This window comes from Mesoplodon densirostris, chromosome 1 (assembly GCF_025265405.1).
Source record: "Mesoplodon densirostris isolate mMesDen1 chromosome 1, mMesDen1 primary haplotype, whole genome shotgun sequence".
NCBI classification, from domain to species: Eukaryota; Metazoa; Chordata; class Mammalia; order Artiodactyla; family Ziphiidae; genus Mesoplodon; species Mesoplodon densirostris.
Genome location: NC_082661.1, coordinates 177,027,927 through 177,045,472, shown reverse-complemented (window position 1 = coordinate 177,045,472; position 17,546 = coordinate 177,027,927). Strand labels below are relative to the sequence as shown.

General features: G+C 34.5%; 1 protein-coding gene across 2 annotated transcripts in view; it reads right to left on the bottom strand.

Annotated features, from left to right (window-relative positions):
• The window catches only part of MICU1 (mitochondrial calcium uptake 1), a 212,693-nt gene that overhangs the window by 125,988 nt on the left and 69,159 nt on the right, over positions 1–17,546 (bottom strand). For both annotated transcript variants that reach the window (XM_060092032.1, XM_060092026.1), the window contains exon 5: positions 13,038–13,081. In XM_060092032.1, coding sequence (XP_059948015.1) covers positions 13,038–13,081 — 44 coding nt within the window. The remainder of the gene's footprint in view (positions 1–13,037; positions 13,082–17,546) is intronic.

Genomic DNA, 17,546 nt, shown 5'->3' with positions numbered 1-17,546 from the left:
AACACATCATCTAGAACCTCAAAACATCTCTGGTACATAGAAAATCTGATAAAGAACGCAGCTTTACTATTTAAATTAAGATGTCATCCTTTATGAAACTGAAATAATCGGACTGTTTTAATATTAACATTTCTCTATATCGCTGAAATACATTTAGAAGCCTATCTAAATCCCTCAAGAAGTACTTGTGTTGTATTTCAAAAACAAATTATTGATAATAATATGCTTCTCCCAAAAGATGCAATTTCAGCATACAATTTCCAAATGATAAATAGTAGTTCTACCTAAGGTTGGGGTGAGGGCAGGGAGAACAGGTGTTAGAAAGAAAGAGAAAATTCAGCAATTTCCCCATGCAATTAATGCTCCCTCTTCATTATTTAGTTGGTGTAGAGATAGATGCCAAAGCCCTGTGTAAGATATCAATCTTAAACAATCACACTATTCTCAATCAAACAGAAAATGTTGCACAGTTAAAATATGTGTTATTTTTCTTCCCCCATCCCATACCTGAACTTGCAGAAGATAGAATTTGGGGATATGTCAGATAAAACTGAGATGTTTCTAATTTACAGTACTTTATGATTTCTACTTCTAATTCAGAGTTTCCAAACTTTTTAAAGGTATTATTGCATTTGAGGTAACAAACACAAATTACTGTGCAACAAACTGTGGAAGGTGAGTGCTTAAGATCCTGGAAATTTCACTCTGCCAGAAAGCCATTCTCTTTTCAGTCCCCATTCTAACCACTTTAGCTCTGAGAACAACTCCAAACACCTAGAATGCAAATGTTTTCCTATTTCATTAACTAGATGGCTAAAGAGAATATGGATACAAATGAAGATGCTTAAAAAAAACAGTGGCAGAAGATTTGATTAAAGCAATGATAAAAATTCAAAAGTCTACTGGAATAGCATTAACTTCAAAGAAATGATATAACTTTATTGAAATGATTTATTTCAGTCCTCAGTATCTGATGAGGTGTTCTCAAAACCCTAGATGGGGAAAATCATCAACTCTATTAGTTTCTACCACATTATGCCTGCAAACTTGCTTCAAGGCAGCTCTGGGTGGGAGAATCTATATTTTGTCATTATTGATTATCTGTTACCCAAATCTAAGAATTTAATTTTGAATGTTGGCCACTCAAGTCAATCAGTGCTGAGAAGAACTGTCCTGAGCTCAGCAGCAGTCTTGGTTTCAGTCACGTGGGTTAAAAAAGGCTTCCCTATCACTTCATGGAAAAACAACCTCACATACAAATTTTGAAAAATAAGTCAGTATAGTATTTCATCTTCTCCCATTTGGAAAAAATTATTACAAGAAAAAATGTACCATAAGAACAAAAATAAAAGAGTTTCACTCTGAGGATCACTGTTCCCACCCTTGATTTACACTGTTCTAGTAACTATCATCTCCCAGGAAATCCTTTAGATGAAGAATTTTTCAATCATTTTGAAATCAAACATTTTTAGGTATTCCTTGAATACCACCAATCATTAAAGACATATCAAGAATTTAAAAATTATAGCTTGCATGTTCTATGCCAGGCACTGTGCTAAACACTTGCATTATCTCTTTAAGTTCTCACTGCAATTCTATGAGATAGGTGATACTACTGTCTGCATTTAACAAATGAGAAAACTGAGGGTTAGAGAAGTTAAATAAGAACCCCAAGGTGACAGTGCTATAAAGTGGCAGGACAGGTCATGGTCTGACTCCAGAACCCATGCATGAACTATTATATGTTGTACTGTATCAAACGCACAGAAATACATCAGGGGTCTATACTGTTTGCAATTTCTAAAATTTAATGCAGATTGAATATTTTTGGAGCAAAACATAGTTTATTATTGTAAAATATTAATCTTGAGGCTTAGCTTGTATTAGCTCATTTATCTTGAAGTTGAAGATGAAAATCTAGTTAATGATGTAGGTGCACATCATATTTTTATGCCCTGATTTGTTCAAATGTATATTTTAATCATTTTCAAAATGAGTATCATTAAAAGAATGTAATGATTCTCTATAATCTTCTTAATTAATAGATGTTACATTGATCTATAATTGGAGAAGCTTTTTATTTATATATAGAACTTCTAAAAAATGCACCATGGCAAAGCCAAATATGCAAACCAAGAACTATCCTCACACTTTCTCTGCAACCAAAGGTCATCAATACATATCAGTTGAGAACCCATTTTTACCAGAACAGAAGAAATAAAATGTTTTGAGTGGTTTTCATAGAAATCTATTTGTGTAACTTTGAAACATGCTAGAGTGTTTGTGCTAAAATAATTTTAAAACGGAAGTTAGTTTGGAACGAATTCTCATATCACAGTGAATTTCAAATCTTGTTTCATGATGGAAAAGTTAAACATAAAGGTGTTGGAAATGTAATGCTTAGTCATGTTTATGCTTTCAAATCAACAATGATAAAACAAATGGGTTCACAGATGATCCCAAATTCAAACACAACAGAATCTAAAATAAAAATGTATTTAAAGACATCTTAATAGAAGTCTTAATATTTGGGACAACCAAGTAAACTATACCCTCCTTGGGAGCACTTAATGATTATATTATTGTTTCTTTGTTCAAGATGAAAACTCAAGTACATGGGTTAAATCAACAGACTTTAGTAGTGGTGGAACTCAGAGACTGGAAAGAGACATTATGGATACTCCTCACAGCAATATAATAAGTACTGACACCATTCATAAGCTGCATCTGAAGAACAGCACTCATACTATGCTACCAGAAAAACGAAATGATTCCAGCCTTTCCACAGGCAATAGGAACTTAGCATGCAAAGGACAAATCCCTGTAAGGAAGCAAGCAAGAAAGTCCTCTTGTATAAAGTAACTGCTCATTGACCTTTGGAAGCTTAAACAATTTATACTAGTGTCACCAAAATGAGTGATATTTATAGAACCCAATATAAACAATTCCTCCACTACCTATTCTAAGAAAAAGTTTATTATTTTTAATATAAAATATAAATATATTTTATATATAATATAAAAAGCTTATTAATAAGATATCCTTAAGAATACAATAAAACTTGATTCTGAATCCTTGATCAACAAAGGATACTACCCTCAATAGTCAAAGTTTAAAGAAGACTGATGCTCTTTGTCAACTACAGAGGTTGACTACTCAATGCTGCAGCTTCTGGAGACTTTCAAGTCCTTACCAATTCCTACCTCTTTTCTCTTCTCCTCATTGCCAAGTAAGGACACCTAAGTGAGACAAGTCATTTTAAATCTCTAAGCCTTAAACCACACAATTATCAAAGGAGAGGAAGAATTTTTAGCTGCCTCCTACAAACTGTCCTACCATAAACAGAGAACTGGAAGTGGCTGTCCTCAATCACAGGTGTTAACACCTCATTTGATTTACACTCCTTAGCACTCTGCATGATGGTTGTGCCACAGCTATTCTAAAACAAAATCTCCAGAATCAGAAACATTGATAATGGGATTATCAATAAATTACTCTGATACAGTAATTTAAATATTTGTTGGTTTGTTTCAGAATGCAATTAAAGGCAAAGGTGGTAAAATAATCTACTGCACCAATAACAGGATGATTGGTTTGGGGGTTTCGTAAGGAGACTACTAAAAATATATACCATTTTAAGAACAAGGAAGCACAGGAAAAATGTTGTATAAAAATAAACAGTACCTTGTGACCTTCATTAATTAAATAATTATTTTAAACCAAAGGATGTTCTAATTAAGCTTAGTTTATATTTTTATTAAGAAATGCAAGAGTAATGTTTTTAATGAATATATTTTGAATACATTTTAATAGTTTATAAACTATAATTAAGAAGTCTAAGCCTTCAAAGATCAATTTGAAAAGTACTTCTTAGGCGTGTCCTTGAAATTCTCCTTTGTCAGCCTACAATCTATACATTCTTTTTTATGATTTTCTCCATGTATTTGCTGCTTTTCCATTTAAACTTGTTGATTAGCTCAAAAAAGCAAAATAATGAAGTCTTTCTAAATGTTCCATCTGTTTCCCCTTAAGTCATTTTATTGAGCAAAGTATAACTAAGCAACTGCTTATCTGTATTTATTATTTAAGAAATTTCAAAAGAAAAAAAAACTACTAATTTCTCACTTGAAGTTACTGTTGTCTCACCATCCCTGCAACAGTTCAACTAGGAACATGGCATCCCTACTAAGACTATTTAAATGACCCAAGTAACTGAGTATCCATTATACAATGATTAAAACAGTTTCTTGACCTTTGGTGTGACACATAATGTTAAAACTTCCTTTTAAATTATGCTAGGTACTATATTCTCAAGGACTTGTGCAGTGTTTGAATTGTCATATTAAAGATTTGTTAATTTAAAGTGACAGGAACTGAATCATTCTGAAGGGAGCAGGGAAAGGACATGAACATGCACTGAACCTTTGTCCCTGAAGCGTTACTATGGGTTTTGAAACATTAATTAATTTAAGGCACATGCTGCTGAGTCAGTACCTGCCAGAAATCCTGATCAGAAGATGAGAAAAAGAAAAAAAAAATAACATTGTTTGATTATATGAACAAAAACTCCCAAATCAAATATATTTATATCACAAACTATTATAACATATACAGGACCAAATGTGATTTGGAATAAAATCACTGAATACCCGAAACAGGAAATGAGGAATACATAAAAATATTTTATATATTATCTGCTAGGTACAGTAAGACAAAACAAAACAAAAACCCAAATAACTCAATTCCTAACCTCGCCGAAATAAAACATACAATTACAGAAAAACTTCACATTACTATAAAAAGAAAACACATGAATAATTACCTATTTCTTAAAGAAAATGGAAAGCAAAGACTTAACTTTTTTCCATGGGTAGTGAAACTATTTCGTTAAATAAGGTTTCCTTTAAGGGTATCTCACTATCATTTCATGATATACTATTTTTTAACTTCACGGCAAATTCATTGCTTTACCACCTATATTTAACATATAGGCAACCAAACTCAGATGAGTTCAGAGGATTAATAACTACTCTAAGGAAGAGTTCAGAATGACTACTTAGAAACAGGTCTCTTGCAAAATTATGTTGCACTAAATAAAGTACTATTCATGTTAGTAACAAAAAGCCAGCCATCATGAAGGCTGGCACTGTTGAAGCAGTTTAAGTTAGCTAATTCAGCTGGGTACCACTCCAAAGTACCTTCATATATCAAATGGTTTTAAAGATTTTTTTTCAACAAATAAACTTCACTGGCTGTGAAATAAAATTTGACCTGAACTTATCATACTTCTCAAACCAACCTTAGTAGCATGATAAAAGTTCTTGACTGAAAAATATATGCTACCAACAATTTACAAGCCTAAGGCTAGGACTGATGTGACAGAGACCCAAAGGATTTTACAGTACTGTGGTGAGATGAATCCCTGTGAACACAGAACAGCTCAGATATGAGAAATCAAACCAGAGGTCTCTCTTCAGTTCATAGACTAGCCATTTAATCCCGGCCAATTGCTCATTACAGAGATAGCACACAGAGATTTTTATAGCTGATTTAACTGGGAAGGAAAGAACAACGGAAAGAGCAATTATGAAGAGCACATGCTTTTCTGTAGCATTTCATACAAACCGAGAAAGAAGATAACATACATGATAGCAGCTAACTCCTTTCATAAATTGAGTAAAGGGCTTAAAGTTATGCAAAATAGCTATAATTTGTGGAGCCAGATACTTTGCCTATTGTCCTGATTTTATAGTTACAGAAGATAATTGACACTCAGACGTTAAGTGGTTTCTTGCCCAAGGTTATCCATCAAGTATGTGGCAGAGTCCATATCTGAATACAGGATTGTCTATATCCAAAACCACATTCTCTCATCCTGCGCTATTACACACTAACAAGTACAGCAATCCATAATTCTGTATTTTTCATATTCGATTCAGAATATTTACATCTACTAATTGTTTACATGTAGCTTGTCAAATACTTAGATGCTCAAATTGGAAATCCCTTGTAAAATATTTCAGACACCAAAACCAGATTTTCTGAGGACTGCAGTGTGTTAAAGAGAACTAAAATTGCTAATTTGTAAGAAGAGAGAAAAATGAGAAAATGGTTTTAAAATAATTTAAAGAACTTTGGATGGGAAAGAAGGAAGACAAAAAAATCTGAGACTAAAAATAGAACAGAAAATTACAACAGGTATCAAAGGATTTTCTGAAATGCTGAATCTGTACTTGATTTCATTTTGGTAATGTAATTACATTTTAAACTTTTGCTTGTCTAAAGACTATAATGAGTAGCTCTATTCAAATTATTCTACATTTAACACACAACCAATCAGTATTTGAAAGGGTAAATAGTTTAGTTTGTAACAGAAATACTATTTTCTCTGCTATCTTGACTACAATGAGCCAGGATCCAGTTTTCGAAATACAGATGACAGTTTTCACCTTAAGAGTGATGCCTTCGATTAAAAAAAAAAGGAAAAACAACAGCATTTTCAAAATGCAAGTGGTGTTCATGGCATATGAGAAAACAATGGTGCAAATAACAGTGAAGTTGAAATTCTAATTTCTAAATTCAGGTATTAAAATTTGTATATCTCTTGTTTTCTTCCTTTAAAATGAAATACTATGTGGTTTCTCAGGTTAATACTGGCTTCTAGCTGTACTTCATCAAAGCAGAAAAAATTAACTTCAATACTCTTACCAAAAACAACGTGAAATAGCAAGTTCTTTCTCGCACAAATAGCATTAAGTTAGTAAAATAAAAGAAATATTTGATGAGAAATTTCTATTTATAAATAGATCATACAGACAAGTAGCTTAGATATATGAAAGGTGGTATAGCATAGTCCTTAAGATGGTGAACTCTAGAGCCAGACTACCAATTTGGAATCTGGGCTCCACCACTTACTACCTGTATGATCTTAGGTCAAAAAAAAAAAAAAGTTACTTAACTTTTATGTACTTTAGTATCTTATTTGTAAAATAATGAAAACAGTAAGCTATCTAAAGGAGTGGCTGTGTGGATTAGAGTAATTATGTATAAACACTTAGAACAGTGTTTGGCATATAATAAACACCCAAAAAACTTCAACTATTCTTCTTTTTCATATTATTATGATTAGTAGTAGTAATAGTTCCCTCAAGAGACAAATAGAGTCAAGCATTTTTCATTTAGATTTTACTTCCAACTGGAAAAATAAACCACTGACAACCATGAGTGGATATGTTAATGTGGTTTTTAAAAAGGGCTCAATTATCACCCCTAAAATAATATATAATTATGAAAATATTTGTGGAGAACTTCAGCATTCGAAGAATTGAAATACTTTATCCTCTTAGAATCTGTTACAATTTTTAGGGCAAATGGAAACATGGATCAAAAAGACATGGAGCAAAAATAATAAAATTCTGCCTATATATTCACATTTATCAATAGAAAGACCTGAATAAATACATCAATTCACCAAGAATTTAGAACTGACTGGTTTCAAGTCTCTGGAAACCAAAAGAAAGAGAGAGCGAGAGAGATGTGCCCAATTAACAATGCAGAATTCATAAGAACATCAATCCTGCTATAAAAATTTGAGCAAAATTAAAGCAATTCAAATAAATGTGAAGATTCACCAAACTCTATCCTATAAGAATTTCAGCAACACCCCCCCAATTTACATTTGTTTGATCTTCAATACAATTTACTCTTAGAAGACAGGAAATCCCTCACATAACTTACTATACATGTCAAGGAGTAATAGTAATACTAGACCTTATTCCAGACTCATATTTTATCTGTGATATGAAGTTAATAATCACAACTCAAATAAACCATTAAGAGTATTACATTACAGGAAAAAAAAAATGTGTCCACACTCCCCTTGGGGAACCATGACTTTCCCTTAAAGGGAATGGAATTTTAAACTTCATTTACCAATATTTTTAAAAGAACTTTTACCTAGCAAGCAATTAAAAGCATTTTGTTATATTAAAGCTTTGCTTTTTAACTACAGCTCCATCTTTTTTTCTGCATATCTTTTCTATTATAAACACTGTAATTGGTATTTCCTTTTCTAGATTTTGACCATACTTTTATCTCTTTCACCTCAATGTGGACAACATTTCATCTTAATTTGATTTAAGTTGTTTTCCTGTTCCATGTAAACAAACATTCTTGTAAGTATCATAAAGGAGATGGGAATAAAACACATGTTAATTCTTTCTTCCAAATTAGGAGAGATTCTAAAAGGACTGTAATTACAAATAATGAAAAAATTCATTCCAGAGGCAGGACTTCTGAAATGTTCAGAGAGAGGTTAGGGAAACAGGCAACTTCATAGAAAGGAAAGAATAAAAAATCTATTTTCCAAAATAAGAAATACATGGTGGAATGATAGTGATGGACAATTAGTTTCAATGGGCGATTCACTGTTACTTAAAAGAAGAGTATGAACTTTAAAGTTTTTAGAAGAAAGAAGAGGACTACATCAAAGCTCTGGAATACTGGTATTCTTTGCTTAGAAACAATTTTACCCAGACCATGCAGTTTTCTACTGTAACTTAAAAAAAAATAAGGTAGGGTTTGAGATGGAGAAAGTTGTCTATTATAGGCGATAGGAACAGAAAATACAAACCATAATTTCTATATTTGGTATGCTGAGGAAAAAAAGGAGAAGTAAGAGAAACAGGATAATGAAGGGTATAAAACACTTGAGATAAACCACACCAATACAGGACAGCAATTAACTGATTAAATGAACAAATATTTGACAATTATGTAAAATACAGGCTCCACTTGGAAATGGTGCTTTGTTTTACAGACCAATTATTGGATGATAAAAAATTAAACTCAGGAAAAAAATATAGTTTTCATTAAAGAAATAATCCAAAATTCATGAAATAACTGCATTAACAAATCATAAGGAGAATGCATGGACAATGTAAGGAGAGAGTGCATTTTTTAAAAAATCTGTGATATATTACCCTAAAACAAAAGCCAGACCATATTTTGTATTACCATCTATATACTAGTGCTAACACTCTATTTATAATAATTTTCAAATATCCTCTAATAGAAAATCTGAACTCTTTCAAGCTTTGAAGTTTTTAAACTTTTAAACCTAGTCTGAATATTTTTACAAATATCACTTACCTACAAAATATATTCTTAAAACCAAAGGTCACTGACTATAGCTTCTTTATATGGAAATACGCCTGTGTTAGTAGATGGTAGATAGTGAAATGCATAAATGATGCAAGTGCCAATAACAAGGTACTGCAAGACTTTTCTACAAAGGAAATTGCTAAGCATCCTTAGAGTAAGGGAGAAGCATACATTAACATAAGGCAGTGATAAGCTCTGGAAAAAGATCTTCCCCAAAATTCAACAGCTGCTTAATCAAATTCAGTTTCACAGACTAGCAGTTGAAACAGGAATGTTTCATTTACTTCTTGAGAATTTTCTAGTCAAAAAGAATAGGAGAAAAGACCACAAGTATCAAAGTAAGAAATAACTGTTCAATTATTTGTCAGTATCAGTTGGGCCATTCTTTTCTACTTTGTATCTGGAGTTTGTATGAAATTCAAGTACAAATGAGAAAACACCCCAGGAAGATGATACTACTTCTACATTTGTTCTTGCTTTCAATGACAAAAGCACTAAAGTGCAATTCAACTAGAAGGTAATAAAATAAGCTAGTGTTTCTTACTGGTCAAATGATGGACTTAATTAAGTGGTGTGCCGAATGTTAAAACAATGGGGGAGGGCTTCCCTGGTGGCGCAGTGGTTGAGAGTCCGCCTGCTGATGCAGGGGACGCGGGTTTGTGACCCGGTCTGGGAAGATCCCACATGCTGCGGAGCAGCTGGGCCTGTGAGTCATGGCCGCTGAGCCTGCGCGTCTGGAGCCTGTGCTCTGCAATGAGAGAGGCCACAACAGTGAGAGGCCCGCGTTCCGCAAAAAAAAAAAAAAAAAAAAAAAAAAAGGGGGAATAAGAGGATGAGAATAAATATTTCTCTAAGCAATTTATAACTAGTTCATCTTCCAAGTTTAAAAAAAAGAGCGAGAGAGAAAGAAAATTATCCATTGAAAAAATCAAAGTAAGTTTGAAAGGAAATTCCTCAAGGGTGTTAACTTTCTACTAATTTCTAATCATCATGCATGAAATTTACTATAATTACCATGTACATCTGTTTTTTCAACAGGATATTATCTTAGGAGTTATATACTCTGGAAACTGCTACTCAAGAATTGAGATTTTCTGACTGGGAAAACGAGTCACGAAGATCCAAAGGAAAATAATTAAGATCGACAGTTGAATAAGCATTGATTCTTATAATTATCAAGTGAAGAACTTGATGCATGGCAAAAATCCCTGGAAAAACTACTAAACTGATTAAACACTGAATGAAATTTGCACTCTTCATTATATAAGATTTAAAAACAGTATAGAAACTACTTTCTTCGACTTCAAATGAAATAAAAGACAATTCATAAAGATATAAACTAGAGGTGAACTAAGTTTAAGAATCCTATTTAGGAAACATAACCTTCACTCCAAAATAAAACCTTAATAATATATTCGATAGAAATTAATACAGGACTTAAATGAAGAACCTGGCAAAGGAATTAAACATGCATATTACAACATGGATGAAAGGGAAATCTGTGCACTCTGCTAGGGGAACAAGCTATCTGGCTCAGGGTCACTGGCTCAGTTTTATACCTCCTTATATAAGTATCCCATTCCTCTATTTGCTTTCAGAACCCATTCCCCTGGATGAAGTCAACTTTCATATGCCTGACTTTCATGTAGGTCATACTTTCAAAGATTATACATTAATATCCTTAAATCTTGCCTTTCCTACTCTGATTTCAGAATTTTATGCTTCAGTGCATAAACACTTGCAACTATAATCTGCTAAGATTGCCTTCCAAACATAGAAGCACTGCCATTTTTGTTTCCATAGCAAGATGGGTACACAAATACTTTAATGTTTTACTGCATTTTACTCTTGCTATTTTATAAAAATGAGTGGAAATCAAAAAAAATGCAAATGGCACAAATGATAAGAAATGTAGAGCTCATAAATTTAATACAATTGAAACAAACGTGGAGCTCATCAGTCATGCCAAAAGTTGCAAATTTTTAGCATCAAGTGGACAGGTACTGGCCAAAACAGGAAAAAATTAAACAGCACATATGAAACATGAGTTACCGTTAGGACTTTTATATTTGGGAGCTAGGAATGGAAATTCCCCTTTTAACATGTAAAGTTGCTGTTCAACTTACACATACTCAACTTCTTTACATGTTTTCAGGTTTATGAGAGAGGACTGAATTCTCATGCTACTCTGGATTCCTTCAGTAGCCAAAAAAAAAAAAGTGATCTGTAAAATTGATTTTGCAATAAGATATTAGTGGCATAATGAGTCATACCTCCAAGAAATATGTGATTAACTAACTAATATGTGATTTTTTCCAAGTCATCAAACATTTATTGATTACCTCTATGTGCCAGGCATGCTCTGGACTCTGAGTGACATAAAGACAGATAAGACAGGGACCTAACCTGCCAAAGACTCTGAAATCAGACCCTGACATCAGTGTCTGCAGCAACCCCTCACATGGATAAGGTATTTTATCATACATAAAGCAGAGACACCAAGGATCAGAGAGAAGATTGGTCGGCCCCAAAGCAGAGTCAGGACTCTAAACCTGGGTCTCTTAACATCTAAATGCCCTTTCTTTTTGTTCATGTTTTCTTTTAGAATATGTGACTTTAAAAAGAGGATACCCACAGATGGAGGCACAGTGCCACCTGAATAGAAAAGGTAATTTTTAGGCTGGAAGCCTTGGCTGAGATCTCGCAGCTCTTAAGGCAGCCACTCATTCCTTCTACTTGTGCAAAAGACCTTAGCACTTATATCTTCACCTTACCAGTACATGTAGTTTTACATAAGGATGCAGGATTGACACATTCCTGAAAGATCAGTTTCTACTAACCCTGACTTCTACCCACCTAGACCCTTGTTTGTAATCCTGCCTTTTCCAGCCACTTCATGATTTTCCTTCTGATTTCCTTAAGTTTTGTAGAGCCATCCCTGACTCGTTCTTCTTCCTTCTGCACTTTCTTCCTCCTCTTTAAAACTGACCTTTTACTTTTCTTTCTGACCCTGTGTAATATTTTCTTTTTCTTTTTGGAGAATTCAGCCTGAAAGGGGAAAACATGTTTAACTGACTGTTTTTTTTTTTTTTTTTTTTTTTTTCTTTTTGCGGTATGCGGGCCTCTCACTGTTGTGGCCTCTCCCGTTGCGGAGCACAGGCTCCGGATGCGCAGGCCCAGCGGCCATGGCTCACGGGCCCAGCCGCTCCGCGGCATATGGGATCCTCCCAGACCGGGGCACGAACCCGTATCCCCTGCATCGGCAGGCGGACTCTTAACCACTGCGCCACCAGGGAGGCCCTAACTGACTGTTTTGAGACAATAAAATTGAAAGTTTTATTTTCTATACTAAATGATTTATTATATGACTTATTCAGGCATAAAATGAAGAATTGAAAGTAAGTATAATGCAAATTTATATGCAATTTGGGGTGCTCTTCATAATTGTTATAAGGCTGTAAGGACTTCTGTAATTTTCTAGTTAGGATTATTGCTATATACAATCAAAGTCTAAGGAAGGTCAAATCAGATAGGTGTTTTTATAAGAAATGTAAATGTAATATTGGGGGGCTTAGTAACCTTTATAATGGCTATTGAATTAAAATTCAAATGTCAACATACACTGAATTAGCCCTTAATATATACAGCGGGTAACCCATCAGTATTACCCTATACGGAAAAACACAGAAGAGCCTTCTGCTTGACTTTTTTCTGTAGAAGCATTTGAAGGCACTTACAGGCCTCCCAACCTAAGCAACAAACTTTTTTGATAAGACAAACAGGTATTCAGAAATTTCTCACAAATAATTCTAGAGGAACTTTAAAATCTTCCTAGTAAACAACAGGATATATACGTTGTATCATAGTTCACTCACCTTTCCATCAAAGCGTTTTATTGTATATTGATCCAGACCCAAGTCTGTAAAAGAGAAAAAAACAATACTTAGTCACTGATTATAACTCAGGTGAAGCATATGAAATGACAGCTCTCAGTTTTGTTTCCAATCATTCAATTAAATGTACTAGACAGTTTAGCCACAACATTATTCAAAGTCCATAGAAATGAAAATTTTGTCCCACAAAGTGTCAGTGCTAAAAGATACCAACCTTTTATTTTATATATGAGAATATGAAGCTCTGAGATAAGGAGGGTAAAAGTTCATGTGCAAACCTATTCAACAGTAGAGCCAAACTAGAACCCTGGACTCTTTCCAAGGTGATGCTCTTTTCCATTACATCAAAATGATATATATTACCTCTAAATAAGGTGAGGAATATTAGTTTAATCTGAATGCATAATAATTTTTTGTATAAAGTTAAAGAGAGAAGACTTTAATATCAGAAGGCATTTTGCAACACACCTAAACAGATTAATAGACCATCTTAGTATTACTTTTTAAAGGTGGGTTAAGGGACTTCCCTGGTGGTCCAGTGGCTAAGACTCCATGCCCCCAATGCAGGGGGCAAGGGTTTGATCCCTGGTCAGGGAACTAGATCCCACCTTCCATAACTAAAGATCCTGCATGCTGCAAGTAAAGATCCCACATGCCGCAACGAAGATCCTGTGTGCTACAACTAAGACCTGGCAAAGCCAGATAAATAATAAATTAAATAAATAAATAAATAAATAAATAAAAAATAAAGGTGGGTTAAATAATGAATTTAACCTTGGGAATCCCTAGCATTGTGAAATCCTAAGCACTATGAAAGATAAAAGCAAGTATATTAAGTGCTCCTGAGGGCTGGGATTTTCTGTCTTTGCTGACTGCTTTACCCCAGTACTTGGAACAGTGCTTGATCAATAAATACCTAAAAAAAAAATTGAATGAGTAAGATACAATCTCTGCCTTGAAGAGTCACAATTTAGTAAGAAAGACATATACATATAATAATATTACAAGGATGGATACAATGAGTTCAATAAGAGGGTGGTGTGGGAGTTTTTAAAGTGGAGAAATCAGTTGCCAATTACACTTACTTTTCTTGCATAATTACTCAGTTCTTTTCTTTCAGTTCTCACTTTATTCATGCCAATTCAGACCCTTACCTTATTATGCCCAGAGTATTACAATGATAGGATTATCACTACTCCCAAAGGAAGCTTTTTGCATTTCTGCTTCTACACATTTGGTTACACATGCTCCTTATCTAAAATATGCTTCACCTTCTAGAAGCCTGCCCTGAACAAAATGAACCACTGACTGAAAAAGAAAGAGATAAGTCAAGAAAAAGGAAAATTTTTAAAAACAAATCTAATTTGAAACCTCACAGATACTCAAAAAGATACCAGTCATAAAGGTAGAACATGCTTCTATGATAAGAGAACAGAAAACAAGAAAGAGTTGTAGACAATTAAAACTATGATTGCCTATCCCCCCCCTATTTCTTAATATACTGTCAAAAGATTAGGAAAAGGTTATCTCTCAGGACCACTGCCAAAAATACAACAGGATGGAAAACAGAAAACAGAAGAGAGAATTATAGAGAAACAGAGACTCAATACAAGACCTTATGTCATACAAGACCTTTTCTCATTCAGAAATAGATAAGAAATAATCCAAAAAGTATTACCAGAAAATTTCTCAGAGCTGAAGAGTGACACAAATTAAAAGAACTTATTTAAGCAAAATGAACAAAATCTACTTGTAATCCAGTTGTATGCTTGTAAAATTTTAGAATACCAAGAACAAGAAAATCCTCAGAGTTCCCAGAAAAAAAACATCCTAGTCCTTTAAAAAGGAATGAGAATTAGTCTAGGGTCAGATATCTCATGAGCAAAAGTCGGTACATCAACTAAGGGAAATATATGCTTACTAATTAGAGCAACACTGTCCAACAGAAATATAATGTGAGCAATAAATGTAAGCCACATGTATAATTAAAAATTTTCTAGGGGCTTCCCTGGTGGCGCAGTTGTTGATAATCTGCCTGCCAATGCAGGGGACACGGGTTCGATCCCTGGTCCGGGAAGATCCCACATGCTGCGGAGCAACTAAGTCGTGCGCCACAACTACTGAGCCTGCGCTCTAGAGCCCACAAGCCACAACTACTGAAGCCCGTGTGCCTAGAGCCCATGCTCTGCAACAAGAGAAGCCTGAGCACCACAATGAAAAGTAGCCCCCACTCACTGCAACTAGAGAAAGCCCGCATGGAGCAACGAAGACCCAATGCAGCCAAATATACAAATAAATAAATAAATAAATAAATAAGAATGATAAACACCAAATTAAGGACAGTGGTGTCAGGAACCAGGGGCAGAGACCCTTATTTCTTACTATATGAAACCCTTGTTTCTTATTATTCCACAAGAAGTCAGCAAATATTTTTCTGTAAAAGGCCAGATAGTAAATATTTTAGGCTTTGTGGGCCACTTATAGTCTCTATTGGAACTCCTCAACTCTGCTATCATAGTACAAAAGCTGCCATGGACAATACATAATGAATGAGTGTGCTTGTGTTCCAATAAAACTCTTTTTATGGACACTGAAATTTGAGTTTCACGTAATTTTCAGGCAGCACAAAATATTCCTCATGTGATTTATTTTTTTAATGTAAAAAATATTCTCTGCTCATGGGCCATGCAGAAACAGGGAAGTTCACTGTAGCTGACCAACACCTGCTCTATACTCAGCATCACTACAGGAAATTAAAATAAAGGATACATGCACCCCAATGTTCACTGCAGCTCTATTTACAATAGCCAAGACACGGAAACAACCTAAATGTCCAACGATAGATGAGTGGATAAAGAAGATATGGTACATATATACAATGGAATACTACTCAGCCATAAAAAGGAACAAAATTGGGTCATCTGTAGAGATGTAGATGGGCCTAAAGTCTGTCATACAGACTGAAGTAAGCCAGAAAGAGAAAAACAAATATCGTGTATTAACATGTATATGTGGAATAAAATGGTATAGATGAACCTATTTGTAGGGCAGGAATAGAGACGCAGACATACAGAACGGACATGTAGACACGGGGGGCGGGGAAGGGGAGGGTGGGACGAATTGGGAGATTAGGTTTGACATAAATACACTACCATGTGTAAAACAGACAGCTAGTGGGAACCTGCTGTATAGCACAGGGAGTGCAGCTCGGCACTCTGTGACAAGCTAGATAGGTGGCATTGCAGGGGGGGTTGGAGGGAGGTCCAAGAGGGAGGGGATATAGGTATACATATAGGTGATTCACTTCATTGTACAGCAGAAAGTAACACAACATTGTAAAGTAATTTTACTCTAATAAACAATTTTTTAAAAATAAAAGTAGAAGACAAGGTTCTTGTATGTAAGGAACTTATCTTGTTGGGGTGAAAACATTAGAACAAAAATGTTTCAAAAATACATTCATTGTTTATACTTTCATATGTTTCTTGTTACTTAATAGTGCCCTTTCATTTCAGCTTAAAGAAGTCCCTTTCACATTTCTTATAAGGCCAGTCTAGTGATGAAAAATTCCTTTAGCTTTTGCTTGTCTGGAAAACTCTCTCTCCTTCAATTCTGAAGGGCAACTTTGCTGGGTAAAGTATTCTTGGCTGGCATTTTTTTCTTTCAGTACTTTGAACATACCATGCCACTCCCTCTGGCTTACAAAGTTTCTGCTGAAAAATCTGCTGATAGTCTTATAGGGGTTCCCTTGTATGTAAGAAGTTGTTTGTCTCTTCTTGCTTGCAAGGAGTCTCTCCTTGTCTTTAACTTTTAACACTTTAATTATGTGTCTTGGTGTGGGTCTCTTTGGGTTCATCTTTTTTAGAATTTCCTGGGCTCCTGTATCTGGACATCTGTTTCCTTCCCCGGGTTAGGGAAGTTTTCAGACATTATTTCTTCAAGTAAGTTTTCTGCCCCTTTCTCTTTTCTCCTTCTGGAACCCCCATAATGTGACTGTTGGTCTGTTGATGTTTTCCCATAAGTCCCTTAAGCTATCTTCACTCTTTTTCATTCTTTTTTTCTCTTTGCTGCTCTGACTGGATAAGTTCCACTGTCCTCAAGTTCACTGATTCTTTCTTTCACTTCATCTAGTCTGCTATTGAACCTCTCTACTGTATTCTTCAGTTCAGTTATTGTTTTTCCATTCTGTGGCTTCTATTTGGTACGTTCATGTATTTTCTATCTCTCTGTTGAAATTCTCACTTTATTCATGCATTGTTCCCGTGAGCTTGCTAAGCATTTTTATAACTGTTATTTTGAACTCTTTATCAAGTAAGTCACTTATCTCAATTTTATTAAGGTCTTTTTTGGAGGTTTTATCTTGTTCTTTTGTTTGGAACATATTCCTCTTATTTCTTTACTTTTTGTAACTGAGTTGGTTTCTATGCATTAGATAAAACAGCCACCTCTCCCAGTCTTGAAGGAGTGGCCTCGTGGAGAAGCTGAACCTTA